Genomic DNA, 24,924 nt, shown 5'->3' on the forward strand with positions numbered 1-24,924 from the left:
TTTTAGGCTCCTCTGGGTCCCCACTGTAGCCACCGTCAGTGCCACTACTGCCACATGACTGCTTAAACATTGAAGCATTGGAGTCAAATAAAAAAAAGGAGGAAAAACACTAGTCCTTTCCTGCTCCTCTAGTCAGAATCCTCAAATAGCTGTTGCATGTATTCTGTTTAGGTTTTATAGCTTCATTCAGTGGGAGAAATAGTGTGGAATGTTCCTGCTCCAACTCACCCATAACAAGAACTATACCTATGCCTTTCTACATATAAACAAGTGTAATAAAATCTATACCTAAATAAATATGAGCTCATTTAATAAATGTAAAAAAGTTTCCAAGTGAAAATAAAACATTACATTGTAGTTTAATAGGCAGCATTTTTTCTTCGTTAATCGTATAAAAAGTAACATTGTCAGGTCCGGCCCGTGGCCAAGTTCTTTCGTTACGCTTCAGCGGCCCAGGGTTTCACTGGTTCGGATCCTGGGTGCGGATATGGAACTACTCATGAAGCCATGCTGAGGCGGCATCCCACATGCCACAACTAGAAGGACCCACAACTAAAATATACAACTATGTACCAAGGGGCTTTGGGGAGAAAAAAGGAAAAACAAAATCTTTAAAAAAAAAAAGTAATATTGCTTCTTACAATCAATGGCACCATAGAGTCAACAAAACATGGTGAAAATGAAGTGCCTATTACATGCCTCCTTAATCATACAACATGAGCACATTGTGGTTGACAGCTGCTTATCTGACAGAACAATGCTATCCATCTTATACCAAAATAGTAGAGACTATCTAAACCTTTAAATTTCAAAATCAAAGTCACACTGTCTCTCATTTGCATACTTAATCAAGTATTAGTTAAGAATACTCTCCAAGAGAACATCCAATAGCCTAAATCAGATGCTTAGCGACTTAAAAGTCTCAGCTCGTTCATTGGTCTACAATGTACTAGAGAAGACAACACTGTCCAATATAAAAAACCAATGAAGCATTCACTGAAGCACATAAGGATATAAATGGGGGGGATGGGTTCTCAGAAGGTCAGTTGGTCAGTTGTCCTTTTGTGCAGCACCCTTCAATCCTACAGCTACATACTATTAGCTCCAAGAGGAGGAAGTAAGAGAAAACAGGGAGGTTCTTCCAAGCCAAGGATGCTCCTCTGCCTCTCCTTATTTCTCTGCTCCTCAAGGAGTGGAGAGTGGCAGAGGTAGGAACATAATCAGAATTTCAACCCTCTCCCCTGGAGAGTGCATCAAAGAACTGCAAGTATGGTATCCTGAAAGTCAAAATTTGAATGTATCACAGCTTCATCTGTCAACTTCCTTTGAAATTCACAAGTTTCAATCAAGTTGTAAGTACAATGGAATTTCTTCAGGGCTTTCAGTCCTTGGGTTTAACAATCTAATACTTAGCCACCTTTGGTTAGGATACATGGTTAACCAAAACATATTCATATACAATGTTTTTTCATAAATGTTTAATTCCAATGTTTTTATTCTAACTAAAGTCCTTCATAGGCAATAGGAGGTGTAATGTATAAATCTGAAAGTTAATGAATGAGGCCAAAATCTAATTTGTAACATGCTTATCTTTTGAAAGTTCCTCTTTTTCTCCTTCAACACTGGATCTTTAGGTACACATAAAATATACTGTATTCCTTCAAGAATTAGGAAATAGATGCAATTTGGGAGTCTCTTCATCTAACTTCACAAAACAGTAATATGTAAAATCTAATATGCACAGCTTCCTGTTTACCATACAGACCCACTGATACATTAACAAGGAGCAAGTAATATCTAGACATATGCATCCATCAATTAATTATCACTAGGGACTCATGAGTGTTCAAGATAGTATTTTTAATTTACAAAAGTTTTTAAACACCATGGAGGAGAGAAAAATAAACCTAAGTACTAGGTTAGTTCCACAAGCAAGTGGACAAAAAAATCCAGAAATCGGCCTTCAATTTTCTTAAAAATACCTAACGCCACGAGATTCTGCCATCAGGTCTCACTATCCACTATCCTGACCACTTGACCCACAATTTTAGTGTTTTTAGGTAAATAAGAAACAACTATCAAATCCAAAAGCAGTCATTTCCAAAAGGCATTTCAAACTCTATTCCATTCAAAGTGAAGGTAATTATCTTTCATCCTCCTGTTGAATTCCTTGAGTCAAAAGCTAACCTTAGATTCCATTTTTACACCTCACAGGAGATTTTAAAGCAGTATTAAACAGAATCACCACTCTTGAGCCTTAAAGTCCCTGTCTCAGTTTAATCTATAGCAAGATGCCTAAGGTTTCTCCACACACCTCGATTAGAGGAAGCTATTGGAACAGGAAGGGTGAAGACAGGCAGTAAATAAAAGAAAAGCAGCCAACAAGCCATGACTACAGGACAAGTGGACAACAGGGACAGTAAATAGACTGGCAAGAAAACCATACACACCCATGTTAGAGGTCAAAGTGGTCTGAGAAGTTAGCTCTACTGTTGACTGTACATACAAGTTTCAACTGGAGGGCAATGGTACCTAGGCAGATTTTTTAAAAAGATGTTTTATATCAGATCTAAACCACATTTTTAAATGAGTCACTGAATACAGGATGAAGTTTCCCAACTCACAACTCAAAGTACAGAGCAGACATGTGACATCTTGTCTCCTGCACATGTTTCTACCAGTAAGCATATTACCTTTTTCCAAGTAAATGATGTGGTACTTTTTTTTTTTTTTTTTTACTTTTCAAAGTATATATTCCTTCTGAGTTAGTTAAGAGAGAAATAAATTTGAAGCAAATGCAGTTTTCTAAGGCTAGTGACTCATCAGGATATTTGTAAAATGTATTACTGCTTTGAGCATAAATGCCAAGCTTGGAGTTTCTGTTGTTGTTTTTTTCTACCTACATCAGAGTGAAGTATAATTGGCTGCTTTTGTCTGCTATCAAGTCTTGTTTAGCCAGTTGCTTAATACCTCACTGTGGCCTTAGAAGTTTTTGAACATGACAGATTCACTTGCCTATGCTTGAATTTCACTATTTCACTAATGACAAATTAAGGAAATTATAAAATTAAACAAAAAAGTGAACTTTACTTTCTCTAATCTTGACCCAAATATTTAAATTCCCAATTTATGGGGTTTTTTACCATAAGATTCCAAGGAAACCAAACGCTATTACATAATATTGCAGTCTTCAAACGTTCTTACTAATTCAAGCTTGACGCAAATGTTCTCACAGATTCGCGTTAGAGTCACAGTACTATTTTCAAGAGAGTAAAAAACAAAAACTATTATGTAAAAGAAGTTATGGTATTAATGTGAAAATCTGGAAAATGAACTATCATAGTCAAAAGCCAGACACATCAAAAATTACAGTTTTTATGTAAATCTTAGCTGTCACTTTGCATTGTGCAAAAAGCATGGTTAATAACATCAATGGCGCCATCACCGGGTATTTAACAAGAAAAACCTGATGAGGACATACCACAGATGCAGAACATTGTCCAATTACAGATGTAAAAAACCTGATTTAAAGTTTCTCCTCTTTTCAACTCAATTCAAAAGATTTAAAAATATTTTGCACCTAAAACGCCATGATTTTAAGTGAAAACGTTAAAGGATCACTAAAGAATTAAGGCATTAGTTTGTTCATATGCATAAAACACAACTGTAACACAATGAGTCTTCCTAATTCTCAGTAACACTGCACCAATTTTATTCACATGTGATTTTATTTTATTCCTTTAAGTCAGAGCCAATTTAAAAGTATATTCAGCTACTTTCAATGTATAAGCACAAAAGGATTCAATTGCTTTCCTACTGGTATAATTTAAAAAAAAAACAACTATATGAAATATAAAAAAGCAGGCATATGGGAATTTATGGCTTGACTGTTCATAAATACATAACATTGAAAGAAATCCGCTTATATCACTCATGTTCAAAACAATGTATTTTCCGAATATAGCCTAAATTTCTGAACCAATATGAGATGTTGTATTTCTGAGAAATCAAAGTCAATTTCCTTTACAATAAAGTAAATGCTTACAAATGGAAAACATTACATAATGACTGGGAAAAGACATAAATTTTTATACGAACATTAATATTAACTAATTGTAACTAATATTAACTAAAACCATTTACAATGAAATGATTTTCAATTTTAACTATGTTATTTTTCCATTTTCATATAACCCACCATATGAAAAGAGGCACTATGAGGCATTTTTATAGCACTAGCTTACTTGGGTTTGTACAATCATAACCAAGAGAGAATAAAATTATTTTTAAAACACTCTTTAGCCACAAAATTAAATACATTAAAAGGTTTGATGAAGGATAATTACAGAAAACAAATCCAACCTTTTATTTAGAAATTCCATAGGGGTTTTTATTCTTAGAAAATTTTAGAATATTGATCTTTTTGCCAGGATATGGTCAGCCTATTAAATCAAGTGTGGGCTGACTGTTGGTATGGCATATGTAAATCTAGATAAAGTATGCTCCCACTGGCATCTGTTACCACTTTAATAGTTTGGGTAGGTCTGAGCACGCAGAACAGGCTTGGGTGGGCTCAACCAGCCTGCGTGACAAAAAAGGACAATACCTCTTTGTTAAGCAGCTGTTTACAAACTTATCAGCCAGCCCAGAGTCTTGTTGAGCCAATTAATCACACTACTCCCTAGAAAAGTGTGTGTTTTAAATTTCTCTCACACTAGAAGCCTAAAAGGGTTAAACATGCAAGAACAATAACCAAATCCAACTCTCTACTTCAGAAAAAGGAATATTGAGAAAGTTGTGTTTCACATAACAGTAAATTTGTGATTAACTACATTGTTCAATGCAGACAACTGTGTGAAAGACAAATATGAGTGTCCTACTTTATATACATGTTTCCTATTATAGAAGAGTTCACTATAAATGGAAATCCATGTAAATGTACTGACACTAAAGTAAATAAAGCTTAAAAATCAAAATCATCTAACAACATAAAAGAAAATACTTTTAGTCTTGCTATAAACCACACCTTGGGGTTTTTAGTCAAAAGCATGCCTGAAGTTAGTCACATGGAAATTCCCATACTCAACTAAAGATACGGACTTGGATGTAAATTAATGTGGACCAAAATATACACACTGTCCCAGTGACAAGTAAATTTGAGTACAAAATGCTTTTGTAAGACATGACATTTATCCTAGAAATGTTTTATAGTCTGAAAAAAACTAGTAAACAAAAAAATAGTTTCATTAAAATATAATTTGTTGACCATCAATAATTGGTATTCAAGTGAAAAAGAAGCTCAGAAAAGACAACTTACAGAATACTAAGCGCTCATATCACAACATGGAAAAAACTTCCATCCTAAAAGAGGAAAAAATGTTATGGCTAGACAACGTAGATTAAACTGCCAGAATTAACAACAACAAAAAACCTAAATAGTACCCAACCAATAATTTTAAAACTATTATTCTAATTTTGAATTTTAACTTTTCCTCTTTTTCTAGTCATGTCTAGAAATCTGCCATTTCAATATCAGATATTTTCCTACATTCTCTAGAAGACTAATGTGTGCTTAGCACAGCACTGGGAGATATCTTCAGTCACGATTACGTGAGCACTCTTAATCAGGCCCGCTGAAGATACAGTTTTAATCCAACAGAATCAGAGTTAGGCAGGCTGAATTTTATAAATCATTTGCTGTATACAGCAAAGGGAGGTATTGAATCTAGTATCCACTTCAGTGGTCAGCATGAGTAACTGCACGACTGAGAGGTGCAAAGTGGCCATGTTCCAGAGTACAGTCAGACTTAAGGAGCGGGGAGACCTGGGTTTAAATTGTGGATCTTGCTCTTACTAGTTGTCTGATCCAGACAAAAGTACCTAATCTCTTGCAGTCTCAGTTTTCCCACCTGCAAAATGTATCACCTGTTACAGCATTATTGTAAAGAATAAATGAGATGACATACATAAAGCACCTGGCATGAGTGTGCCATGTGCTCCAAGTCCTGGCTTTAAACCTTGACAAAAATGCATACATTCCAATATTATATCATCTCTCTAAAAAAAGAAAAAACATATAAATGATATAGGGATAGAAACACTGGATTCCAATATGCATCTGCTGGAAGCAGGTAGAGTGGTAAGGTGGGAGGGAAGGGCACCTATTCCCATAATTTAAGGCCTTAGATTCTAAGGGAAAAAAATGTAGCTGCACCCTTCAACATACCACTCAATTCAACTCAATATTAGAAGATACAAAGGAAAAAAGAAGAAACATTCTTCACGCCTTCATTGAATCACAGTCTAAAAGAGGTTTGCATTGAGTTATGGGCAATGCTGAAATCCAAAAAGCTCTTAACATTAAAAAAAAATTTTAATTGTTTTTATATGTAGATTTGGTGGCAAAACCAATCCTAAACTTGAACTGGATAGAAGCTCTATATAGTCATTTTTCTTGCATTGAGCATAAACATTCATGCATTATACATTTCATTCAGAGGTCCCAAATCCCACTGGTAATGAGATATAATATACAATGTATTGCAGTAGCTTCTGAAAATACAAAGTATTTCAAATTCCAAAACACACGTAGGCCAAGGATTTCAAAGAGGGGAATCTGAACAATTTCTGTTTCAGAAAAAAAAGGTAGAATAACTGTATAAAAGGTAAACTGCCTAAGGTAGGAACTTGTAGTTAAGAATATATTTTCTGGGGGCCGGCCCCATGGCCAAGTGATTAAGTTGGCACGCTCCACTTCAGCGGCCCAGGGTTTCAACAGTTCGGATCCTGGGCACAGACATGGCACCACTCATCAGGCCATGCTGAGGCAGGGTCCCACATGCCACAACTAGAAGGACCCACAACTAAAATATACAACTATGTACTGGGGAGATTTGGGGAGAAAAAGCAGAACAAAAAAGATTGGCAACAGTTGTTAGCTCAGGTGCCAATCTTAAAAGAAAAAAAGAATATATTTTTTATCTTATTTAAATTAGTATTTGCTTAGAACTCTTGAATATCCTATAATATGGAAACAATAACACTACTTACATCATTGAATTCCTGGAGAAGCAAGAGATAAATGCTTTAAACAATGTCTAGCACCAAGTAAGTACCCAACAAACGCTGTGTAGTAGAAGTACCTAGAAAAATACTCTGAGCATTTGCTAGGAAAAGGCAAACAGGTGAATATATAGCTCAGATAGTTAGTCTGCCATGTACCATATTATATTTGGGAATTTTCTTTTAAAAAATCGAGGAGTTTTCTTTTTCCTATGCCCAGAGGAATTTCTACCATCAGGCCTCAGAGATCTTAGTGCAAATCATGAGGGCAGGCAGTAATCTCACATGAGCATACAGCATCTGGAGCTGATAAAGCATAATAAGACCTCAAGTTCCTAATGCAATAAAGATATTATTTAGAAAGAAATGAACTATAAAAGACTGTGAAGAGCCACCTAAAGGAATACTTCTGGAATTTAATGTACAAACTAATCAGAGTTTTTGTTAAAATTCAGATTCTGATTTAATGTGGTGGGACCAGACATTCTGCACTCAAGTTCTCAAGCAATCACGAAGCTGCTGGTCTAGAGGCCCACGCTGAAAGCAGGAAGGCCCAAAGGCAGTGGTCCTCAAAGTATACAAGCAACATCAGAATCCCCTGGGAAGTTACTAGAAACGCAAACCCTAGAGCATCAGCAAACGCTTGAAGCTTATTCACCTAAATCAGCTATTTACATCCAGTCAGACAGATTACTTTTCCTGAGAATAAAAGTAGAATATTTTTTAAATATTTTAAAAATAACAGCAGCATACTAGAACATGTTACCTAAACAAGAAAAACAATTTCTCTCTGCAAAGTTTCCAAAACTATAGCCCCTGCAATTATACTGAAAATGTAGGCTTTTACATAAGAAGGCTGCTCTGAGAATATATAGGAAAAGTATTGAAATGTGTAGAATCCTCAGCTGAATTACTTACCAACTTACAAAATAGGTCATTTCCATTTGACCTAGGTAATAGAAATATATAACTTTGTGAAGAAACCAAACTGAGTTTTATATTTCCTTGTGTTGAGAACATAACCAACCACATCATGGTTTACCCAATTTCTCCAGAGTAATGTTTACACATTGCCTGCCTCATGTGTAAATATATGTCAACATTTTGATTTATAGCTATAGATGATCTGTTTACATACACAGATACACAAATGCACAAATTACAGTATATTAATGGTTTGAAACACAATATACTTGAAGGACAAAAAACTTGAGGGTAAGCTACAAATGTAGAATGTCATGATCAGAGAAAAGATTTCAGTTTTCTGAATGTGAAGCCAATTGATTGTTAAACAGGTTTTCCCAAAATTTTCAAATAAACTGATACATTCAGAATTCAGATCCAGTATTTTTTTTCCACTTCAAAGTTTGAACTCAGAAATTTACCTCTCAATCAAAATCTGAGTACATAGGTCTATCCTTAATCCATTTTTGAAGGAGTCAGTTACTAACAAATTGTAAAGCACCACACTTGCTTCAAGATTGGCATCCCGATTTTTCCTAGAACCATATATATTTAACAGTGGTGCTGTCAGGAGACATCTTTGATGTCACACCAGGGGACGGGGAGGGAGGGAGGGAAGATGCTTTTGGCGTCTAGTGAATATAGACTTGGCATGCTGCAAAGCAACCTACAATGCACAAAACAGTGCCCTCAACAAAGAATCCCCCAGCCTAAAATGCCAATAGTGCCGAGGTCACAAAACTCCGATTTAAATGATGAGGCTGCAAAAATACAGAATGAATGTCCTTTGTGCATCATTACATTCCTAGCATGGTATTAAGCACAACAATAAATACTGATTGATTATTAAAAAAGCTACCTCTGTGTAGCTGGGATCTTAGAGTCATAAAGATGAAAAAAGAACGAGAAAGGGGGTATTACCCATGTAATGGCTAAAATTATGTAATAAAATTGTAATCATTATCAGAACCAAAAAGGAATTTAAAAATCGCCCAGTCCAGTTTCTCTATTTTGGGAGAATTCTTTCTCATATGAAAGATGCTATCTAATGTACTGACATGACAGTGTTTGCGGGGGCCGGAGAAAGAGGTGTTGCCAGTCCCCTTAGGGGTAATAATAAAATATCTTTATAAATTTATTGAAATATTTTCACTTCTAATAGTGTCAATGCCCCATACTTTTCTCAAATTAATAAAGTATTTCCTTTATAAAAATTGAAAGGAATGTGACATAAATCATGATAAGTGATATTTCATAAGCAGGAGAAACAAAAGAAATGCAATTACTTTAAAAAAAACACACACACAGAGCTCTGTGGCCTACAGGCATTTATACTTGTGAGAATTCTGGGATTTAAAATGTCATGAGAAATTCTGAACTGGCTTACATTGTTGAAACACAGGAACTGACAGTCACAAGGACAAACATACCCTTAATAATCGATTCAGCTGCATACAGATCTCGTTTGTAGGTCACCTAAAGGACAGATAAACCTCATTAGACTTAACAGAGCAGGAAGGAATGCAAAAGCAATAAAGTTATGCCCCCAAGGAAATTCTTGATTTTGGGGAAACCATAAACACATAATACTGACAAGAGATATTATATGGCAGTGGTTACCAAAATCTTATCAATATAACTGAAGTTATATATGAAAGATAACGTGGTGTTTAAATAAGAGTATTAGCAATACTATCTAATAATAAGCTTTTACGTTGTAGGGAAGGAAGCAAAAGCATGCATAACAAAAATCACCAAATTGCATTTTTAGTTGAAATGAGATCATTCTCAAAAGTCAATTCACATTAAGAGGGACTTCTCTCTGAAATGAATATATCCGTATTCACCCAGACAAGGTCCACCATGTAAATTTTTTATTAACACATGGCTCTGATACCAAGAGCCTAGAGGGTACCACCATATACATACAAACAACCATGATCTTTCCCTAAGAACATACGGTCTCCTTGTGTTTATAACCTGTTCCTTGTAATATAACCTCCCATGGTCCTATGGCAGATATTTCCCAGACCACAGCCAATGAGCTCAGGTGCAGAGCGTGTCAGGTGCATTGCACTGCAGAATTAGTTCTCCTATATCTCAGAGCGGTGGGAAAATACAATAAATAATGAACTATACAAGTAAGTTCTCTAGGGTCTTAAGAGCTCATCATTCAAGTGTCCAGATGATTACTATAGAAATAGTCTAAAAGTCCACTTTGAGAAATACTCTCGAAATTAATACTTTTCTGCACCTATAATTTGGGCTTTTTTCCTCCAGCTTATCTCATAACTAAACTTGCAGAGAAACTTGGTTCAGCTCAAGTGGTTCAGGCATTTCTACCCAAAACAGATTCCCCTGCTATGCCTTTCTCTGGCAGGTAAATCCTGGTCCAAAACTATACCCTACAATCCAGAATCAAAGTAGCAGCTAATTTGTAAGACAGCTGGGAAGTCACTCAAGCATTCAAGCAATCTATTTGAAAATCAAATGTGACATGGCTGCATTATCTCTAAAACAAGCACATGCCAACCAAAATTAGGACTACAGTTACTGATCCTCAACACAATTCTATTATCTGGAAAAAAAAATAGAAAACAGGTTCATGCTACGAATTTTACCAAATTAAAGAATGCATTGATCTCATTCATTCATTCAACAAATATGTATCAAATAACCACTATGTTCTAGGTCCTGTTCTAAGTGCTGGGAATAGAGCAATGAAAAGAGTGAGCAAAACTCAACCTGTGGAGGGGCCAGCCCAGTGGCACAGCAGTTAAGTTCATGCGCTCTGCTTCAGCAGCCCGGGGTTCTCTGGTCTAGATCCCAGGCATGGACCCACACACCACTTATCAAGCCATGCCGTGGAGACATCCCACATATAAAATAGAGGAAGATGGGTATGGATATTAGCTCAGGGCCAATCTTCCTCAGCAAAAAGAGGAGAACTGGCAGTGGATGTTAGCTCAGGGCTAATCTTCCTCAAAAAAACAAAAACAAAAACAAAAGAACTCACCCTGTGGAGACTACATTTTGGTGAAGAAATTTTTCTTATAAGAATTGAATAAGTTTTTCTTTTATTTTTTTGAAAATACAAAGTTAACTAGATATCTGAAATCAGGCCTCAATATTTGCAATTTAAATGAGACTCCTTGTTTTCAATAATAATTGTCTGCTGTGTGGGGTAAACTCGGGGGAGAAATTAATGGGAAGATGCCTCATTACCATAATGCATTTTTTATTCCTTCCTGCTTTGAGGGGTAAAACTGCATTCTAAATTAAAATGGAATAATTGTGTAAATATCTTCCTTTTTTTCAAATAGATCTTGATGGGTTTTTCAAGTTAAAGAAAAATTGGTCTCAAATACTAAAATGCTTTATCTAGCACACTTGCAAGGCTAACATTTTTGCAATGGAGTCAGTCTTATAAATAAAATATATGTTTTTATTACCTACAGGTCCTTTCTCCACTCATACTAAATAATTGTATAAACAAGAATTTCTTTTGCATACTTTTTCTTGTAGGCTGGGGATACCCACTATACATATTAAAGCTTTTTTGATTTTTATTAATATCTTCTACATACAGCCTTAGTGAATACCTCAACTACACTTCTCAACACTGATTTAGTGAAGATAAACTACAAAATATTTGTGACAAACTTGTAAAGTACTGTGTTTAAAAATAGCCTTATCTTATTTTAAATAAAACAGCTAACATACTTCAAAGGGAATAGTACTTGAAAATGTTGTAATTCTGAGATAATGAGTTATTTTTTCCATCAAACTTTTACAGTAATATGAGTTGGCCTTTCCTTATTTTTAATTTTAAAAAATTTAATAAGCAGTTTTGATTTTCTTCTGTCAGCATGATTTGTAGTTTTCCTTTGACCTTGCACAATACCTTATCATGGAAAATAGTTACCTAAAAAAAAAATCAACCCTGTAGTGATGGAAGAAATTTCACACTGTGTTCATTAGAGGCTCACGGGCCACCTGAAGACCGATGGAGGCGCACCATGCAGCTGAGGCTCTGGGCCCCACATCTGCTGCTCACCTGGTTAAGCTCAGTTTTTGTCTGTTTTGTTTGACTGTGCTTCTATAAAACATTTCATCTGAGAAAAATGTGTATCAAAAAAAAATATATATATATATGTATACGTAAATGTATATTCAATAGAAGAGCAACCTGAAGTTGAGAGCCACAGAGGTAGTCATCTTCTCACTTCTAGACTAGAGCTCTCTCAGCTACCTCAAGGTGACTTCCAAGGGACACTATGACCCCTATTTTGTGTTGCTCTATCTGTGGTGACACTTAATATAGTAAATTAGACAGACTTTTCAGAGAAAAGTCTAGTTGTCACCATCTTACATAAGTTAGACTACACTTAATGTTCTCTCATCTTTTACCTCATAGGAAAATGAATATGTAACTCCAATAATGAGAAGAAAGTCAGAAGATCTTAAATTTTAAAGATATAGAATGTTTATTAAATAAAAATTTATATTTGGGGGACATTTATTATATTTATTTCCATTTCATCCATTATGTCTACCCAGAAAATATTCTTTCCTCCAGACTGGATAACTAGATGAAAACCTCTAAAAAGAAACAATGTAACCACATTGTATTTTTGAGGTTAAAAAGCAAAAAGTGAGAAGATTTTGTGTCTTTTGTTTTTAACAAAGATGCTAGAACACTTGGATCTTCAAAAATGTAGTTCCCATCAAAAGAAATCCTCAAAAGTCAGTCATTCCAATAATATTGTGATGACTCAAACACTTCAGAAACTCCTTCTAAAGAAGCTCTTTCAGACAATGGAACACAGTTGTTGGATTTCTTCAATAAGAATTATAAATTTTGGCTTATGGTTATAACTTTATAGTTTTAAAATTTATGGTTATAAATTTTTTTATGCTTTAAGAATGGTTTTAACATTTAGAAACGAAGTCTATTCAATTAGGTCTGCATAGTGCAGTAAGTGACCAAGTGTTTCAGTATATTGGCACAAAACTACAGTACAACATAAATTAAAGGAATGGAAGTTCTTATGTAGACTACATGAAATTCCACCAAAATAAGAGTGTGTTCATTAAGGTCTGGCAAAGCACAACTCCTCAGAGAAGGCATGAGAGTCAATCCCCATTACCAGAGTCAGTCCTGTCCTCTTTGTGGTTGGTCACTCTAGAGGAGACTCGGGGCGGGAGTGGGGGGTGGGGGGGAGTTAGTCATTCCTGGAGATGTCCTCTATCCTGCATGGTGATTTGAAAAGAATTGATGTTTTTTCCAGGACACAGAGGAGCTACTGTAGGAAAGCTGGCATCAACTCTGAATGTTTACTTTTTGCATTTACTTCTACAAAAAAGAAAAAAGTAGGTAAAAAAAAAAATAATAACCCTCCTGGGATTTCTGGTGGCAATTGAAATAATAGTCCTACATGCAATAATGAGAAATTTCTAGGCATTCCTCACACCACTACGGTGGTGAACTCTCTGACTATTGAGGGGTAGGGGAAGGCATCCTGGCTCAGAATTCTCTCCTGTCTTACAGTTTTATGGTAGTGAAATGCCTCTTTTTTTTTTTTTTTAGATTGGCACCTGGGCTAACAACTGTTGCCAATCTTCCTCTTTTTTTTTTCTTAAGGATTGGCACCTGGGCTATCAACTGTTACCAATCTTTTCTTTTTGTTTTTCTGCTTTTTCTCCCCAAACTGCCCCTGTACACAGTTGCACATCTTAGTCGCAGGTCCTTCTAGTTGTGGGATGTGGGACGCTTCCTCAACGTGGCCTGACGAGCAGTACCATGTCCGCGCCCAGGATCCGAACCCTGGGCCGCCGCAGTGGAGCACGCAAACTTAACCACTCGGCCACGGAGCCGGCTCCTGAAATGCCTCTTGAAATGCATTTTTCATTGCATCATATCTCTCAATCATGTTCCAGCTACTTGGTCCTTCCACCTGAGTTTAGTATCAGTTTTAGCATAATTATACTAAATTATTTTTCAATATTCAAATTTTTAAAAATGGTAGCACATTTGGAATTGGCATAGAATTAGAAGACTAATTTCAAAGTGCAGATTCCATTGCTTTGATTTAAACAGCAAGTGAAATAAATGATAAGACCACAAAGTTAATTATATTAGAAGCTACACTAAAGACAACTCATACAATGTCATCAAAAGAGGCTAAATCAACATCTAGGAAAATGTAAAGAAGATCAAAAAAGAAAAAGGTGGAGGATGACAAGAGACAGAAGGCAGGAGGAGGAAATAGGGAGCCTGAAACAACTACAATACTTGCACTCAAAATAATTTCACCTCAATTAACAGAAGAAATGTGGTACCTAATTAAGACCTCATCACTGCCATTTGAGACTTCTTGCCCAGTCCATTGCACTACATGCCCTCTTAGCATCCGAGATCCCATTGAGGAACATCATTATTCAAACGTCATTCATAGGAGTGGGCCTTCCGGCCTCCCTCCCAGTTTGGAAAGTGATACTATCAAGATGATCCCTCTGGGCCTAAGAGGGTGTCACCTTTGGCATGTGTATTACTTTCCTAGGGCTGCTACAACAAAGTGCCACGAACTGGCGGCTTAAAACAACAGAAATTTCTCTCTCACAGTCCTGGAGGCTAGAAGTCTGAAATCCAGGTATGTGCAGGACCATGAGCCCCTCTGAAGGCTTCAGGGAAAACTTTTTCTCAGCCTCTTCCTAGCTTTATGTGGTTGTAGTCATCCTTGGGCTTCCTTTGCTTGCAGATACGTCACTCCATACTCTGCCTGCATCCTGATTGGCATTCTCCCTTTATCTGTGTCTGTATCTCATCTCCTATTCTTCTATGTTGGATTTAGGGTCTACTCTATGCCAGGATGACTTCATCTTAATTAGATGATCTTGATTAGATCTGCAAAGACTCTCTTTTCAAAAAAGGTCACATTCATAGGTGCCAGGGGTTAGGACCTGAACATATCTCTTTTTTGGGGGGACACAATTCAACCCACAACAGCCTATATGAGATGACTCAGCAGAGGAACAAAAAGAAGCACTTGGAAAGGCCAATCACTGCCTCAGTGTACTGACATTCATTGCACAAAAAAGGGAGGCAGAGTACCAAGGTGGGAGGACTGACACTGTGTTGCTGGAGGAAGCAGTGAAATATGAGATTTCACCAAAAAAATATTGAAATAAATTTGTGAAGATGGAGTGGAGTGCTGCTTTCCTTTCACCTGAAGACCTCAGCGTGCTTTACAAGTTTGAAGGCGGCTCAGAATACCCACAAGAGGTAGATAATCACACACCCTAAGATGTCAACAAGGAGGCCAGAGAGTGTTGACATGTTAGCAGCAATAAATGGTCTCAGAGTTTCCCCTTTTTTTACATAGCCTGCAAATTACATCTAACAGATAGACAAAGGGGGCTCTACAGACATGTGGATCAGAATCTTTAACAAAATACCTAACTGGTCATTACCAAAATCCTCACAATTAATATGCATATCACCACCTGAGCCACATATAGAAAAGGATAAACAGAATGAATAAAATGTTTGCCTGCTGGGTTGATGACATTTGGATATCCTTAAAAGAGCAATAATACTGCATAAATTTTCTCCACCAGGCAATAATCCAGGCATATCAATGTTTTGGAATCTTAGAACTCACTTTAAATATGTGTGAGCTGATCCTAGCATGCAGCAAGGCCCATCATGTTACTATGTAAAATACCTAACCAACTCATAGGGCTTTCTGTTTTGTGTTAAAGTCAATGAGGAAATATGCTTTTGGATCCAAATAATCTTAGAGTTAAGATGAATCTTTACTAATCAGATTTAGGTGGGTGCTTTATAGATTTCATCCAAAATTTCAAAAGCAGCAATACTGATTTCAAAATTATGAAGTGGCTCTACAATTCTATTTCAGAATATACTGTTCTCGGGCCAGCTCCGTGGCCGAGTGGTTAAGTTTACGCACTCCACTGCTGCGGCCCAGGGTTCGGATCCTGGGCGCGGACATAGCACCGCTCGTCAGGCCACGTTGAGGAGGCCTCCCACATCCCACAACTAGAAGGACCTGCAACTAAGATATACAACTGTGTACTGGGGGGGGTTGGGGAGATAAAGCAGGAAAAAATAAAATTGGCAACAGTTGATAGCCCAGGTGCCAATCCTTAAAAAAAAAAAAGGAAGATTGGCAACAGTTGTTAGCCCAGGTGCCAATCTTTAAAAAAAAAAAAAAGAATATACTGTTTAATTCAACACATATCTACCTAACAAAACAGAGGGAGGTCACCCTGTAAAACACCCCTGCCTCAACAGGAAGCTGTAGTATGATAGTGCTACAACTACTACATTTCCTCCAAAAGGGAGAAGTTTGCCATTAGAAGAGCTGCCATAGGAAAGAGTCCAATCCCTCATGGGGGGCAGCAAGTGGGTCCAGACTTCCACTGCACTGAGTCGGAACTGTGGCAACCCAGTCAAGTTGGAGCCACCACCCCAAGGGCTTGAAGGAAATGTTGCTATTGTGGGAAGCAGAGTTTTATCCTCAATCCCATTGAGGATAAGGCAACCAAGTAAAAGGATATATACAGATAACAAGGGGGAAATAAGGTGAATAAAACAATCTTACTGGCTAAAATGGAATTTGTTTGAATAAATTATCACAAAGCGAATTTTCTTGAAACCAAGCAATAGAAAGGATGCTATACTTTGATGGCTCAGAAGACCCAATGAGATTGTTAATTCCTTTAATGTATGCGCACACACACACACACACACATTTTCCTTAGAAATATTCATTGTTTCAGTATGAAACCAAGTATTTTTATACTACTTCCCCATTTTCTAAAGCTCCTGGGAAGTGCTTGTACTTGCAGAGTGTGTCTTTAGAAATGACAGATAAGGGGCCAGCCCAGTGGCGCAGCAGTTCAGTGTATACGTTCCGCTTCTCGGCGGCCTAGGGTTCACCAGTTTGGATCCCAGGTGCAGACACGGCACTGCCTGGCAAAAAGCCATGCTGTGGCAGGCATCCCACATATAAAAAGTAGAGGAAGATGGGCACAGATGTTAGCTCAGGGCCAGTCTTCCTCAGCAAAAAGAGGAGGATTGGCAGTAGTTAGCTCAAGGCTAATCTTCCCCCCCCCCAAAAAAAAAACACGACAGATAAGCACAGATGAGACCCAGAGCAAAGTGCCAACTTCCTTACCTTCCACAGATCAGGCGATCCTTCCACAAGTTTGGCTTTCGTGTGACAGTATTTTAGAGCCAATTGCAAACACTCAGTTCCAAATTCCAAGTCATAGTCACTACACTAGGTAAAAAAAAAAAAAGAGTTAAACTAAAATAGAATTTTAATTAAAATTAAACCTTTTATTTCATAATCAATTGCATACAGAAAAGGGGCCAGAGAACTCATAAACTCTTTAATCAGCTACTGATTAATCAAGTCATAGAACAATTTTCCCTATGCCCTAAAAGCCAAACAAAACAAATAGAAAATAGAAATGTTGCGGTCATAAGAGTTTTGAACTTCCTCAATAGTTTCAGGTGTCAGATTAAATATAATACTTTATTTCCTTTGCTCACAAACCACATTTCTAAACGTGTTTCTAAAATGCCTGAAGGCATGGGTGAGGCTCACCGTATCAGAACTTGAATTTAAGAAATATATGTATCCATAAAAACCCAAATCCCCCATCTTATATTTGCATCAAGATATTTGCAGATCACAGCTCTCTTCTTCATTTTAATATTTAAAATATCAATATATCCTTTTTTAAAAGGATATTTAGATTCTGAACATAAAAACAGTTCATTCTTTCATTGTGAGAAAAAAATGTAAAGGCCTCCCCTAGATCTAGTAAAATACAAGCATTTTAAGCAGAACCACCACAATAATGAATGTAATATAATTTAGCTGAATAATACTGAGGACTTATCATGTCTAAGCTTTGTATTAAGTACCTGCATATAAATTTAAATAGTCACGTATTATTTCCTCCGGTAACTCAGGCCTAGAAGGGGAGGCTGATCTATAGCAAATATTTTGCAACAGAATGTGATGGATGAAGCACTAGAAGCATATCCAGAAGTAGTCGAGGGATAAAATATTTAATACTGTGTGAATGCATCAGGGAAGGCCTATCAGAGGAAAAGGTCTCTGATCTCCTTTTTAAATACTGAATAAAATTGGAGGAGAGAGATATGTCTTTAAGGCAAAAGGTGCCATAGGAAGTTACAGAGGTGTCAGACATCTGGAAGATTCTCATTTTAGAAAGAGCATATCCATATAAAAAATACTTCAGGAAAGCAATGAATATGAATATGCCATTTACCACCCTTTATCAACGGTTTGTGAAATTAAGGTGAACCCATCTGGGCATGGCATTTTCTATTTTGGAAAAATATTAACTATTGATTCAATTTCTTTAATAAATTTAGGTCTATTCTGATTGTCTCTTCCTGTGTGAGTTTTGATAGATGGAGTCTTTCAAGGAATTGGTCCATTTCATCTAGGTTATCAAATTTGAGGACAGAGAATTCTTCATATTATTCCTTTATTAAGCATTGGTTCTATAAAGATGTCCCATTTTGTTTCTGATATTAGTAATTTGTGTTTTCTCTTTTCTTCTCAGTGTAGCTTATTGATTTTATTAATCTTTTCAGAGAACTAGCTTTCAGTTTTGCTGATTTTGTCTACTGATTTTCTGCTTTCCATTTCATTGATTTCTGCACTAATATTACTTTTCTTCTACTTACTTTGGAATTAATTTGTCTTTTCCTAATTTCCTAATATGAATGTTAGATTACTGATTAGATCTTTTTTCTTTTCTAATATATACATTAGAAGATATATATTTCCCTTTAAGTATTGCTTTTGCTGTACCCCAAAATTTTGATAAGTTGTGTTTTTGTTTGTGTTTAGTTCAACATATTATTAATTTCTCTTGAGATTTATTCTTTGACTGATGTGTTATTTAGAAATGTACCATTTAATCTCCAAGTATTTGGGGATTTTTTTAATCTTCCTATTATTGATTTCCAGTTTAATTCCACTGTGGTCTGAGAGCAGATGTATAATGTATAAAAACATTATATGTTGTTTTAAATTTGTTAAGCTGTGTTTTATGGCCCAGAACCTGACCTATCTTGATGAATGTTCCATGTGAACTTGCAAAGAACACGTTCTTTGGTACTGTTGTATACAGTAGTTGATTGATTGATGGTGGCATTGAGTTCAATTATGTCCTTACTGATTCTTCTGCCTACTGGATCTGCCCATTTCTAATAGAAGGGTGTTGATGCCTCCAACTTAGTAGTGGATTCACCCACTTCTCCCGGCAGTTCTATCATTTTTGCCTCATGTACTTTAAAGCTCTGTTGTTATGCATATAAATTAATATATAAATAATATATATAATAAAGGATTATTATGTCTTCTTGGAGAAATAACTCCTTCACGTAATATCCCCCTTTATCCCTGATTACTTTCTCTGAAGTCTGCTCCGTCTAAAATTAATATAACTACTCCCACCCATCTTTTGATTAGTATTAGCCTTGTATATCTTTCTCCATCCCTTTATTTTTAATCTATGTCTTTCTATTTAAAGTGGATACCTTGTAGATAACAGAGTTGGGTCTTCTTTTTTAACCCCATCTGACAATCTCTACCTTTAAATTGGTGTATTTAGACCACTGATGTTTAAAGTGATCATTGATATAGTTGGATTAACATCTACCATATTTGTTACTGTTTTCTGTTTGTGGCCCTTATTTTTTGTTTCTGTTCTTTTCTGCCTTTTGTCATTTGAATTGAGCATTTCATACAATTCCTTTTTCCTCCTTTCTTAGTATGTCAGCAATACATTTTTTTTTTACTTTTTTAGTGGTTGCCCTAGAGTTTGCAATATACAGTCACCACTTATCCAAGTCCACTTTCAAATAACACTATACCACTTCATAGGCAGTGCAAGTACCTTATGATAACAAAATATTCCTAATTCTTCCCTCCTTTCCCTTGTGTCATTGATGTCATTCAATTCTGTTAGGTAAATTAAGAAGAAAAATATAGGTTTTTCTTTTACCTTCACTTATTTATTTTCCAATGCTTTTCTTTTCTTTATGTAAATCTGAGTTTCTGATCTCTATCATTTTCCTTTTCTCTGAGGAACTTCTTTTAACACTTTTGGAAGACAGTTCTACTGGCAACAAATTCCTTCAATGTTTGTCTGAGAAAGTCTTTATTACTCCTTTACTTTTAGATGATAATTTTAAGGAGTGGAGAATTCTAGGTTGGTGGTTTTTTTCTCTCAACACTTCAAAAATTTTACTCCACTCTTTTCTTGTTTGCATGATTTCTAAGGAGAAATTGGATATAATTCTTATCCTCTTTGCTCCTCTATAAAGTAAGGTGTTTTATCTCCTCTGGCTTTCTTCAAGATTATTTCTCTTTGATTTTCTGCAGTTTGAATATCACATGTCTAGGTGTAGTTCATTTGGTATTTATCCTGCTTGGTATTCTCTGAGCTTCCTGGATCTGTGGTTTGGTGTGCGACATTAATTTCAAAAAATTGTCAGTCATGATTGCTTCAAATATTCTCTTCCTTTCTCACTTTCTTCTCTTTCTAGTATTCCCATTATATGTATGTTATTCTTTTTGTAGTTGTCCCATAGTTTTTGGAAATTCTGTTCTGTTTCTTTCCAGTCTTTTTTTTCTTTCTGCTTTTCAGTTTTGGAAGGTTCTATTGAGACATCCTCAAGCTCAGAGATTCTTCCCTCAGCTGTGTCTAGTCCACTAATGAGCCCAACAATATTTTTGATCTCTAGCATTTTTTAAATTTTTTCGTGGATTTTTCATCTTTCTGATTACACTGCTCATCTGTTTTTGCATGCTGTCTACTTTAACTGCTGGAACCCTTAGTACATCAATCATATTTGTTTTAAATTCCCTGTTCAATAATTCCAACATTTCTGACTCTGGTTCTGATGCTTACTCTGTCTATTCAAACTGTGTTTTTTATCTTCTATTGTGCCTTGCAGTTTTTTTTTTTTTTTTTGATAACCATATTTGATGTATTGGGTAAAAAGAACTGCAGTAAATAGGCCTTTAGTAATGTGGTCATGCTGTTGGGGGAGGGGAAGCATTCTATAGTCCTATGATTAGGTCATGGTCAATTCATGAGTCTGTGCCTCTAGACTGCGAACTTCACAAGTGCTCTCAGTTCCCCACCATTAGGTGGGGTAGGATAGCTAGAGTGGACTAGAATGGGGTATATACCTTCCCCTGGGTAAGTTAGGCTCCAAAAAAACAGCTTAGGCTCTGGTAAAACAGATTCTCCGGAGTGCAGGCCTTGTTAAGAAGAACAGAATGTACTAGAGTATTTCAAATTGGTTACTTTTCCCCTCACTCTGCCAGAAGCAGGAGGGGATTCTTCTCAGCTATTCACTGTGAGAACCTGGTTGACCTCCTGTAAATAAAACTCACAAAAGTGGGAGGTGTTCCCATGACTGGGTCCCCCTGGAGTTTTTAGCTCTCAGACTTATCCTCACTGGGTCTGCTGTAATTCATCAATTGTGATTTAGGTTTTCCTATCCTGGCTCTGCTTCCTATGGTGATTTCTGTTTATGGAATTTTGCTCCAGTAAGTCATGATTCTCTGTATCTGCCTTTCTGTCTCTGCAATTTTGAGGACAGCAGTTTGCCCTGTGATCTCATTTTTCTGATGGATCTAAGAAGAGTTGTTGATTTTCAGTTTGTTCAACTTTTCACTTGTTGTTAGGGTAGACTGAGAACCTCTAGACTCCTTATAAGCATAAGAAAGCAGAAGTTCCCAATATACTCTTTCTCAGGAGACCACAGGAGATGGTGCTCCACAACAATGAGGAGTAAAATGAGAAAAAGGAAGACATAAAATACAGAAAGAAGGATATCCTAACACAGGAGAGGAGTAAAGGGAATTACTAGGACAGTATTGAAGAATAGTCTCAAGCTGATTGCTACGCAAGAGGAGGCAGAATGAGAAACCAGGTGAGAGACAAGATTGTGGTTCCTCAGGAGGGGTGACTACAAATGGAAAATAAAAGGTACATAAACATACAGATTAAGAATGAATAGAATCTCTTTGGAAGGTCTCAGGAGAAACTGTTTGCCCCTGGGAAGAAAGACTAAGGGACAGAGTTGACATGGGGACTTTATTCTTACCCTTGCCATGTGTACACTGTCTTTGTATTACCTATGGGAAAAAAAATCATGTAATATTTACATAGTATAATGTAATATGCAATATAAATGTTATACTCCCAAGAAATAGATGCTTACAACTAATAGTTAACAATTTTGTTTCCTAACATATATTTAATACTTCCAACAAATCAGTCTGATGTTCTGGTGGTAATTAAGTTGCAGAACATTTAAAGCCCTAAAGACCTCAATCTGAAAACAATGTACGTGTATTATTACATTATAAAATATGATATCTGGCTGCTATTATGATAAACATAGAGATATTAATTTTCTCGCATGTTAATGTTTTATCTTTTTTTCTAACAGTAACTGAAAGCAATTTGAAAACTGTACATTAAAATTCATAGCAAAAAAACATAATAGCCATGTGAGATGTCTGGTACAGTGTCTAGTTTATGGCTATTCCTTGATAAAGTCCGGATACTTAGTGGTTATAACCTTAGATAGTTAACCATACAAATCAGGGTTTAAGAAGTAGCCAGAAGCTAATCAGTAATATCTAACTGTTGTGTAGAGTTCTGTATTCTCTGTAAAGATATTGGGGGTAGCTCTGACAACGTGCAACATCTTCTCCCTCTGCTTTCCCTTACACCCAATTTCCATTAAGAAAAATAGAAGAAAAATTAGCAGTGAAATTAGAAGAATAAAGATAGAAAATGAAACAAAAAATTTAAAGTATAACAAAAGTTATTCTCAATTGTGACTATAGAATAACAGATCTTCTCTTCTCATTTTGCAGTGTGCTGTAAACTGCACATAGTTGAAGTTTTCTTATTACATGTATTTTGCTTTTCTGTTCTTTTCTATAGAGCAAAGTGACTATTTAGTGTCTAATAACATAAGTAATAGTCTGTAATATACCTCCCATACTGTTCGACATTTTCCATGGATCATCACCCTGTAGCCAACCTCCTTCCCTGCCCTTTCTGCTGTACCATCCTCTCTGTTATGCTGCAGGACACTCAAACTCACTACAATAGGTGCCTCACCTCCTAGATCTGAAGGAATATTCACTGATTGCCATCACATCTACTGCTTTTCCCAACCACTACTTACTCTAGGGCTTAAAGGTAGGGTTAACATTCCAGATCCCTACTGCACTGCTTCCGTGCAAAACCTTCTATCCTTCCAAAATTTGTGTCATCTGGCGAAATCTTTCAACCTTCGTAACATTATCATCTCTCACTACTTCGTAGGCTCTGCAGTTTTAGGCACATGGATCAGTCTTTATTTTTACTCCAACTATTGACATTATCCTGGCTGAATTCAAGGTCCACGTGCACAAACTTTCAAATACTCTAGCAGTTTCCTTGACCTTTATCTTCACTTGAAACAAATAATTTCTGTAATCAAACCTGGAAACATAACTTTATTTCTGGGGCTCCTCTAAAATTTTTAATTTCCACAACTCAGTTTCTGACCAGAACCTCCATCCATCATTTCTCTTAACCTCTCCTCACATTAAAGTTGCCCTTTTACCTCACTGAGGTGTCCAATTCTCTAAAACTTCCATTTGCTCTTGGTTAGAAAACTCCCATTTTCTTAGACTGCCCTTAATCAACCAGGAGACTATGGCGAAAGGCATGGAGAATTTTATTACTAGCCTCCCAACTACCTGATCTCTTGTCCCTCCATTAGATCTCCTTTATGAACTCCAACTACAAATTAATCATATAATCTGTTTATTTTCTGAATCTGTAGTTCATATTTTTGAGTTGTATAGTTTGAAGAAACAAATAACCTACAATTTTCATTATGAAAAAGTTTAACCCACTCCCTTCACCTTTCTTTGTCTTCCCCAGAGGCAATCATTTTTCCTTCTTTCAACTAACTATTCTAGTCCTCATCTCCACATTTAACAGTAAACTAATGCTGATTAATAAATACACAATCTCAGTGGCAGGTAGCAATAAACTTATTTCTCACACACACGGCTGTAGGATGGCTGAGATGACTGTCTTTCAGGCTGTAGGTTGGCTGTGGCAGCTCTGATTCAGGGGTCGTACTTTGCAGGCCAGGCTAGAGGGGCAGCAACCAACCAAAATATGCCTTCCTTTTGGTAATAGCAGAAGCATAAGAGGGAAAGCCCAACAACGCAAGCACATTTAAGCTTCTGCCTGTATCACATCTGCTAAAATCCCAAAGCCAGCTAGGAAGCCAAATCCAGAATCAAGGAGAAAGGAAACATACTTCACTGTCCAGGAGGCCATGGCAAGGGTGCAAAAGTAGAACACCATAGCAGAGGACTGAAGAATCAGGATCAAATCATTTACTTATTACACCATATCTATAAATAACATAGTTTTGATGCTGCCTGTTAATTCTCTGAGTTGGCCATCATCTATGGAAGAATTTTGTCTTCTCTCCTCCCAACCTCACCACAATACATACTAACACTTCCCATTCTCCACTTCAGTATCACAATTTTGGTTGAATTGAGTGTTTACATCATCAACTATGTGAACACTAGTCAAAGCTAAGTCAAATATTATAACTTCTCTTCTACACAAGTCTTTGTTTTCCTTCTAATTAGAACTTATCTTTTAAATGTTTAGTTTTCTATATACTTATGACCAAACACTCAGCGAATTGTCTAAAATTACTCTGAAGATGTTCAGACACATAAGACATTACTTTAATATTTCTGAAGAAGCCACCCT

General features: G+C 36.4%; 1 protein-coding gene across 10 annotated transcripts in view; it reads right to left on the reverse strand.

Annotated features, from left to right (window-relative positions):
• Positions 1–24,924, reverse strand: part of CRPPA (CDP-L-ribitol pyrophosphorylase A) — a 283,342-nt gene that overhangs the window by 189,261 nt on the left and 69,157 nt on the right. For all 10 annotated transcript variants that reach the window (XR_006889770.1, XR_006889773.1, XR_006889771.1 and 7 more), the window contains exons 4-5: positions 17,229–17,333; positions 9,456–9,501 (exon numbers count right to left, since the gene is read on the reverse strand). Coding sequence is in view for 6 of the 10 variants with exons in the window: in XM_046669718.1 (XP_046525674.1) it covers positions 9,456–9,501; positions 17,229–17,333 (151 nt within the window). In the remaining 4 variants the exon portion in view is untranslated. The remainder of the gene's footprint in view (positions 1–9,455; positions 9,502–17,228; positions 17,334–24,924) is intronic.

Source organism: Equus quagga, chromosome 8, assembly GCF_021613505.1.
Source record: "Equus quagga isolate Etosha38 chromosome 8, UCLA_HA_Equagga_1.0, whole genome shotgun sequence".
Taxonomy (NCBI): Eukaryota; Metazoa; Chordata; class Mammalia; order Perissodactyla; family Equidae; genus Equus; species Equus quagga.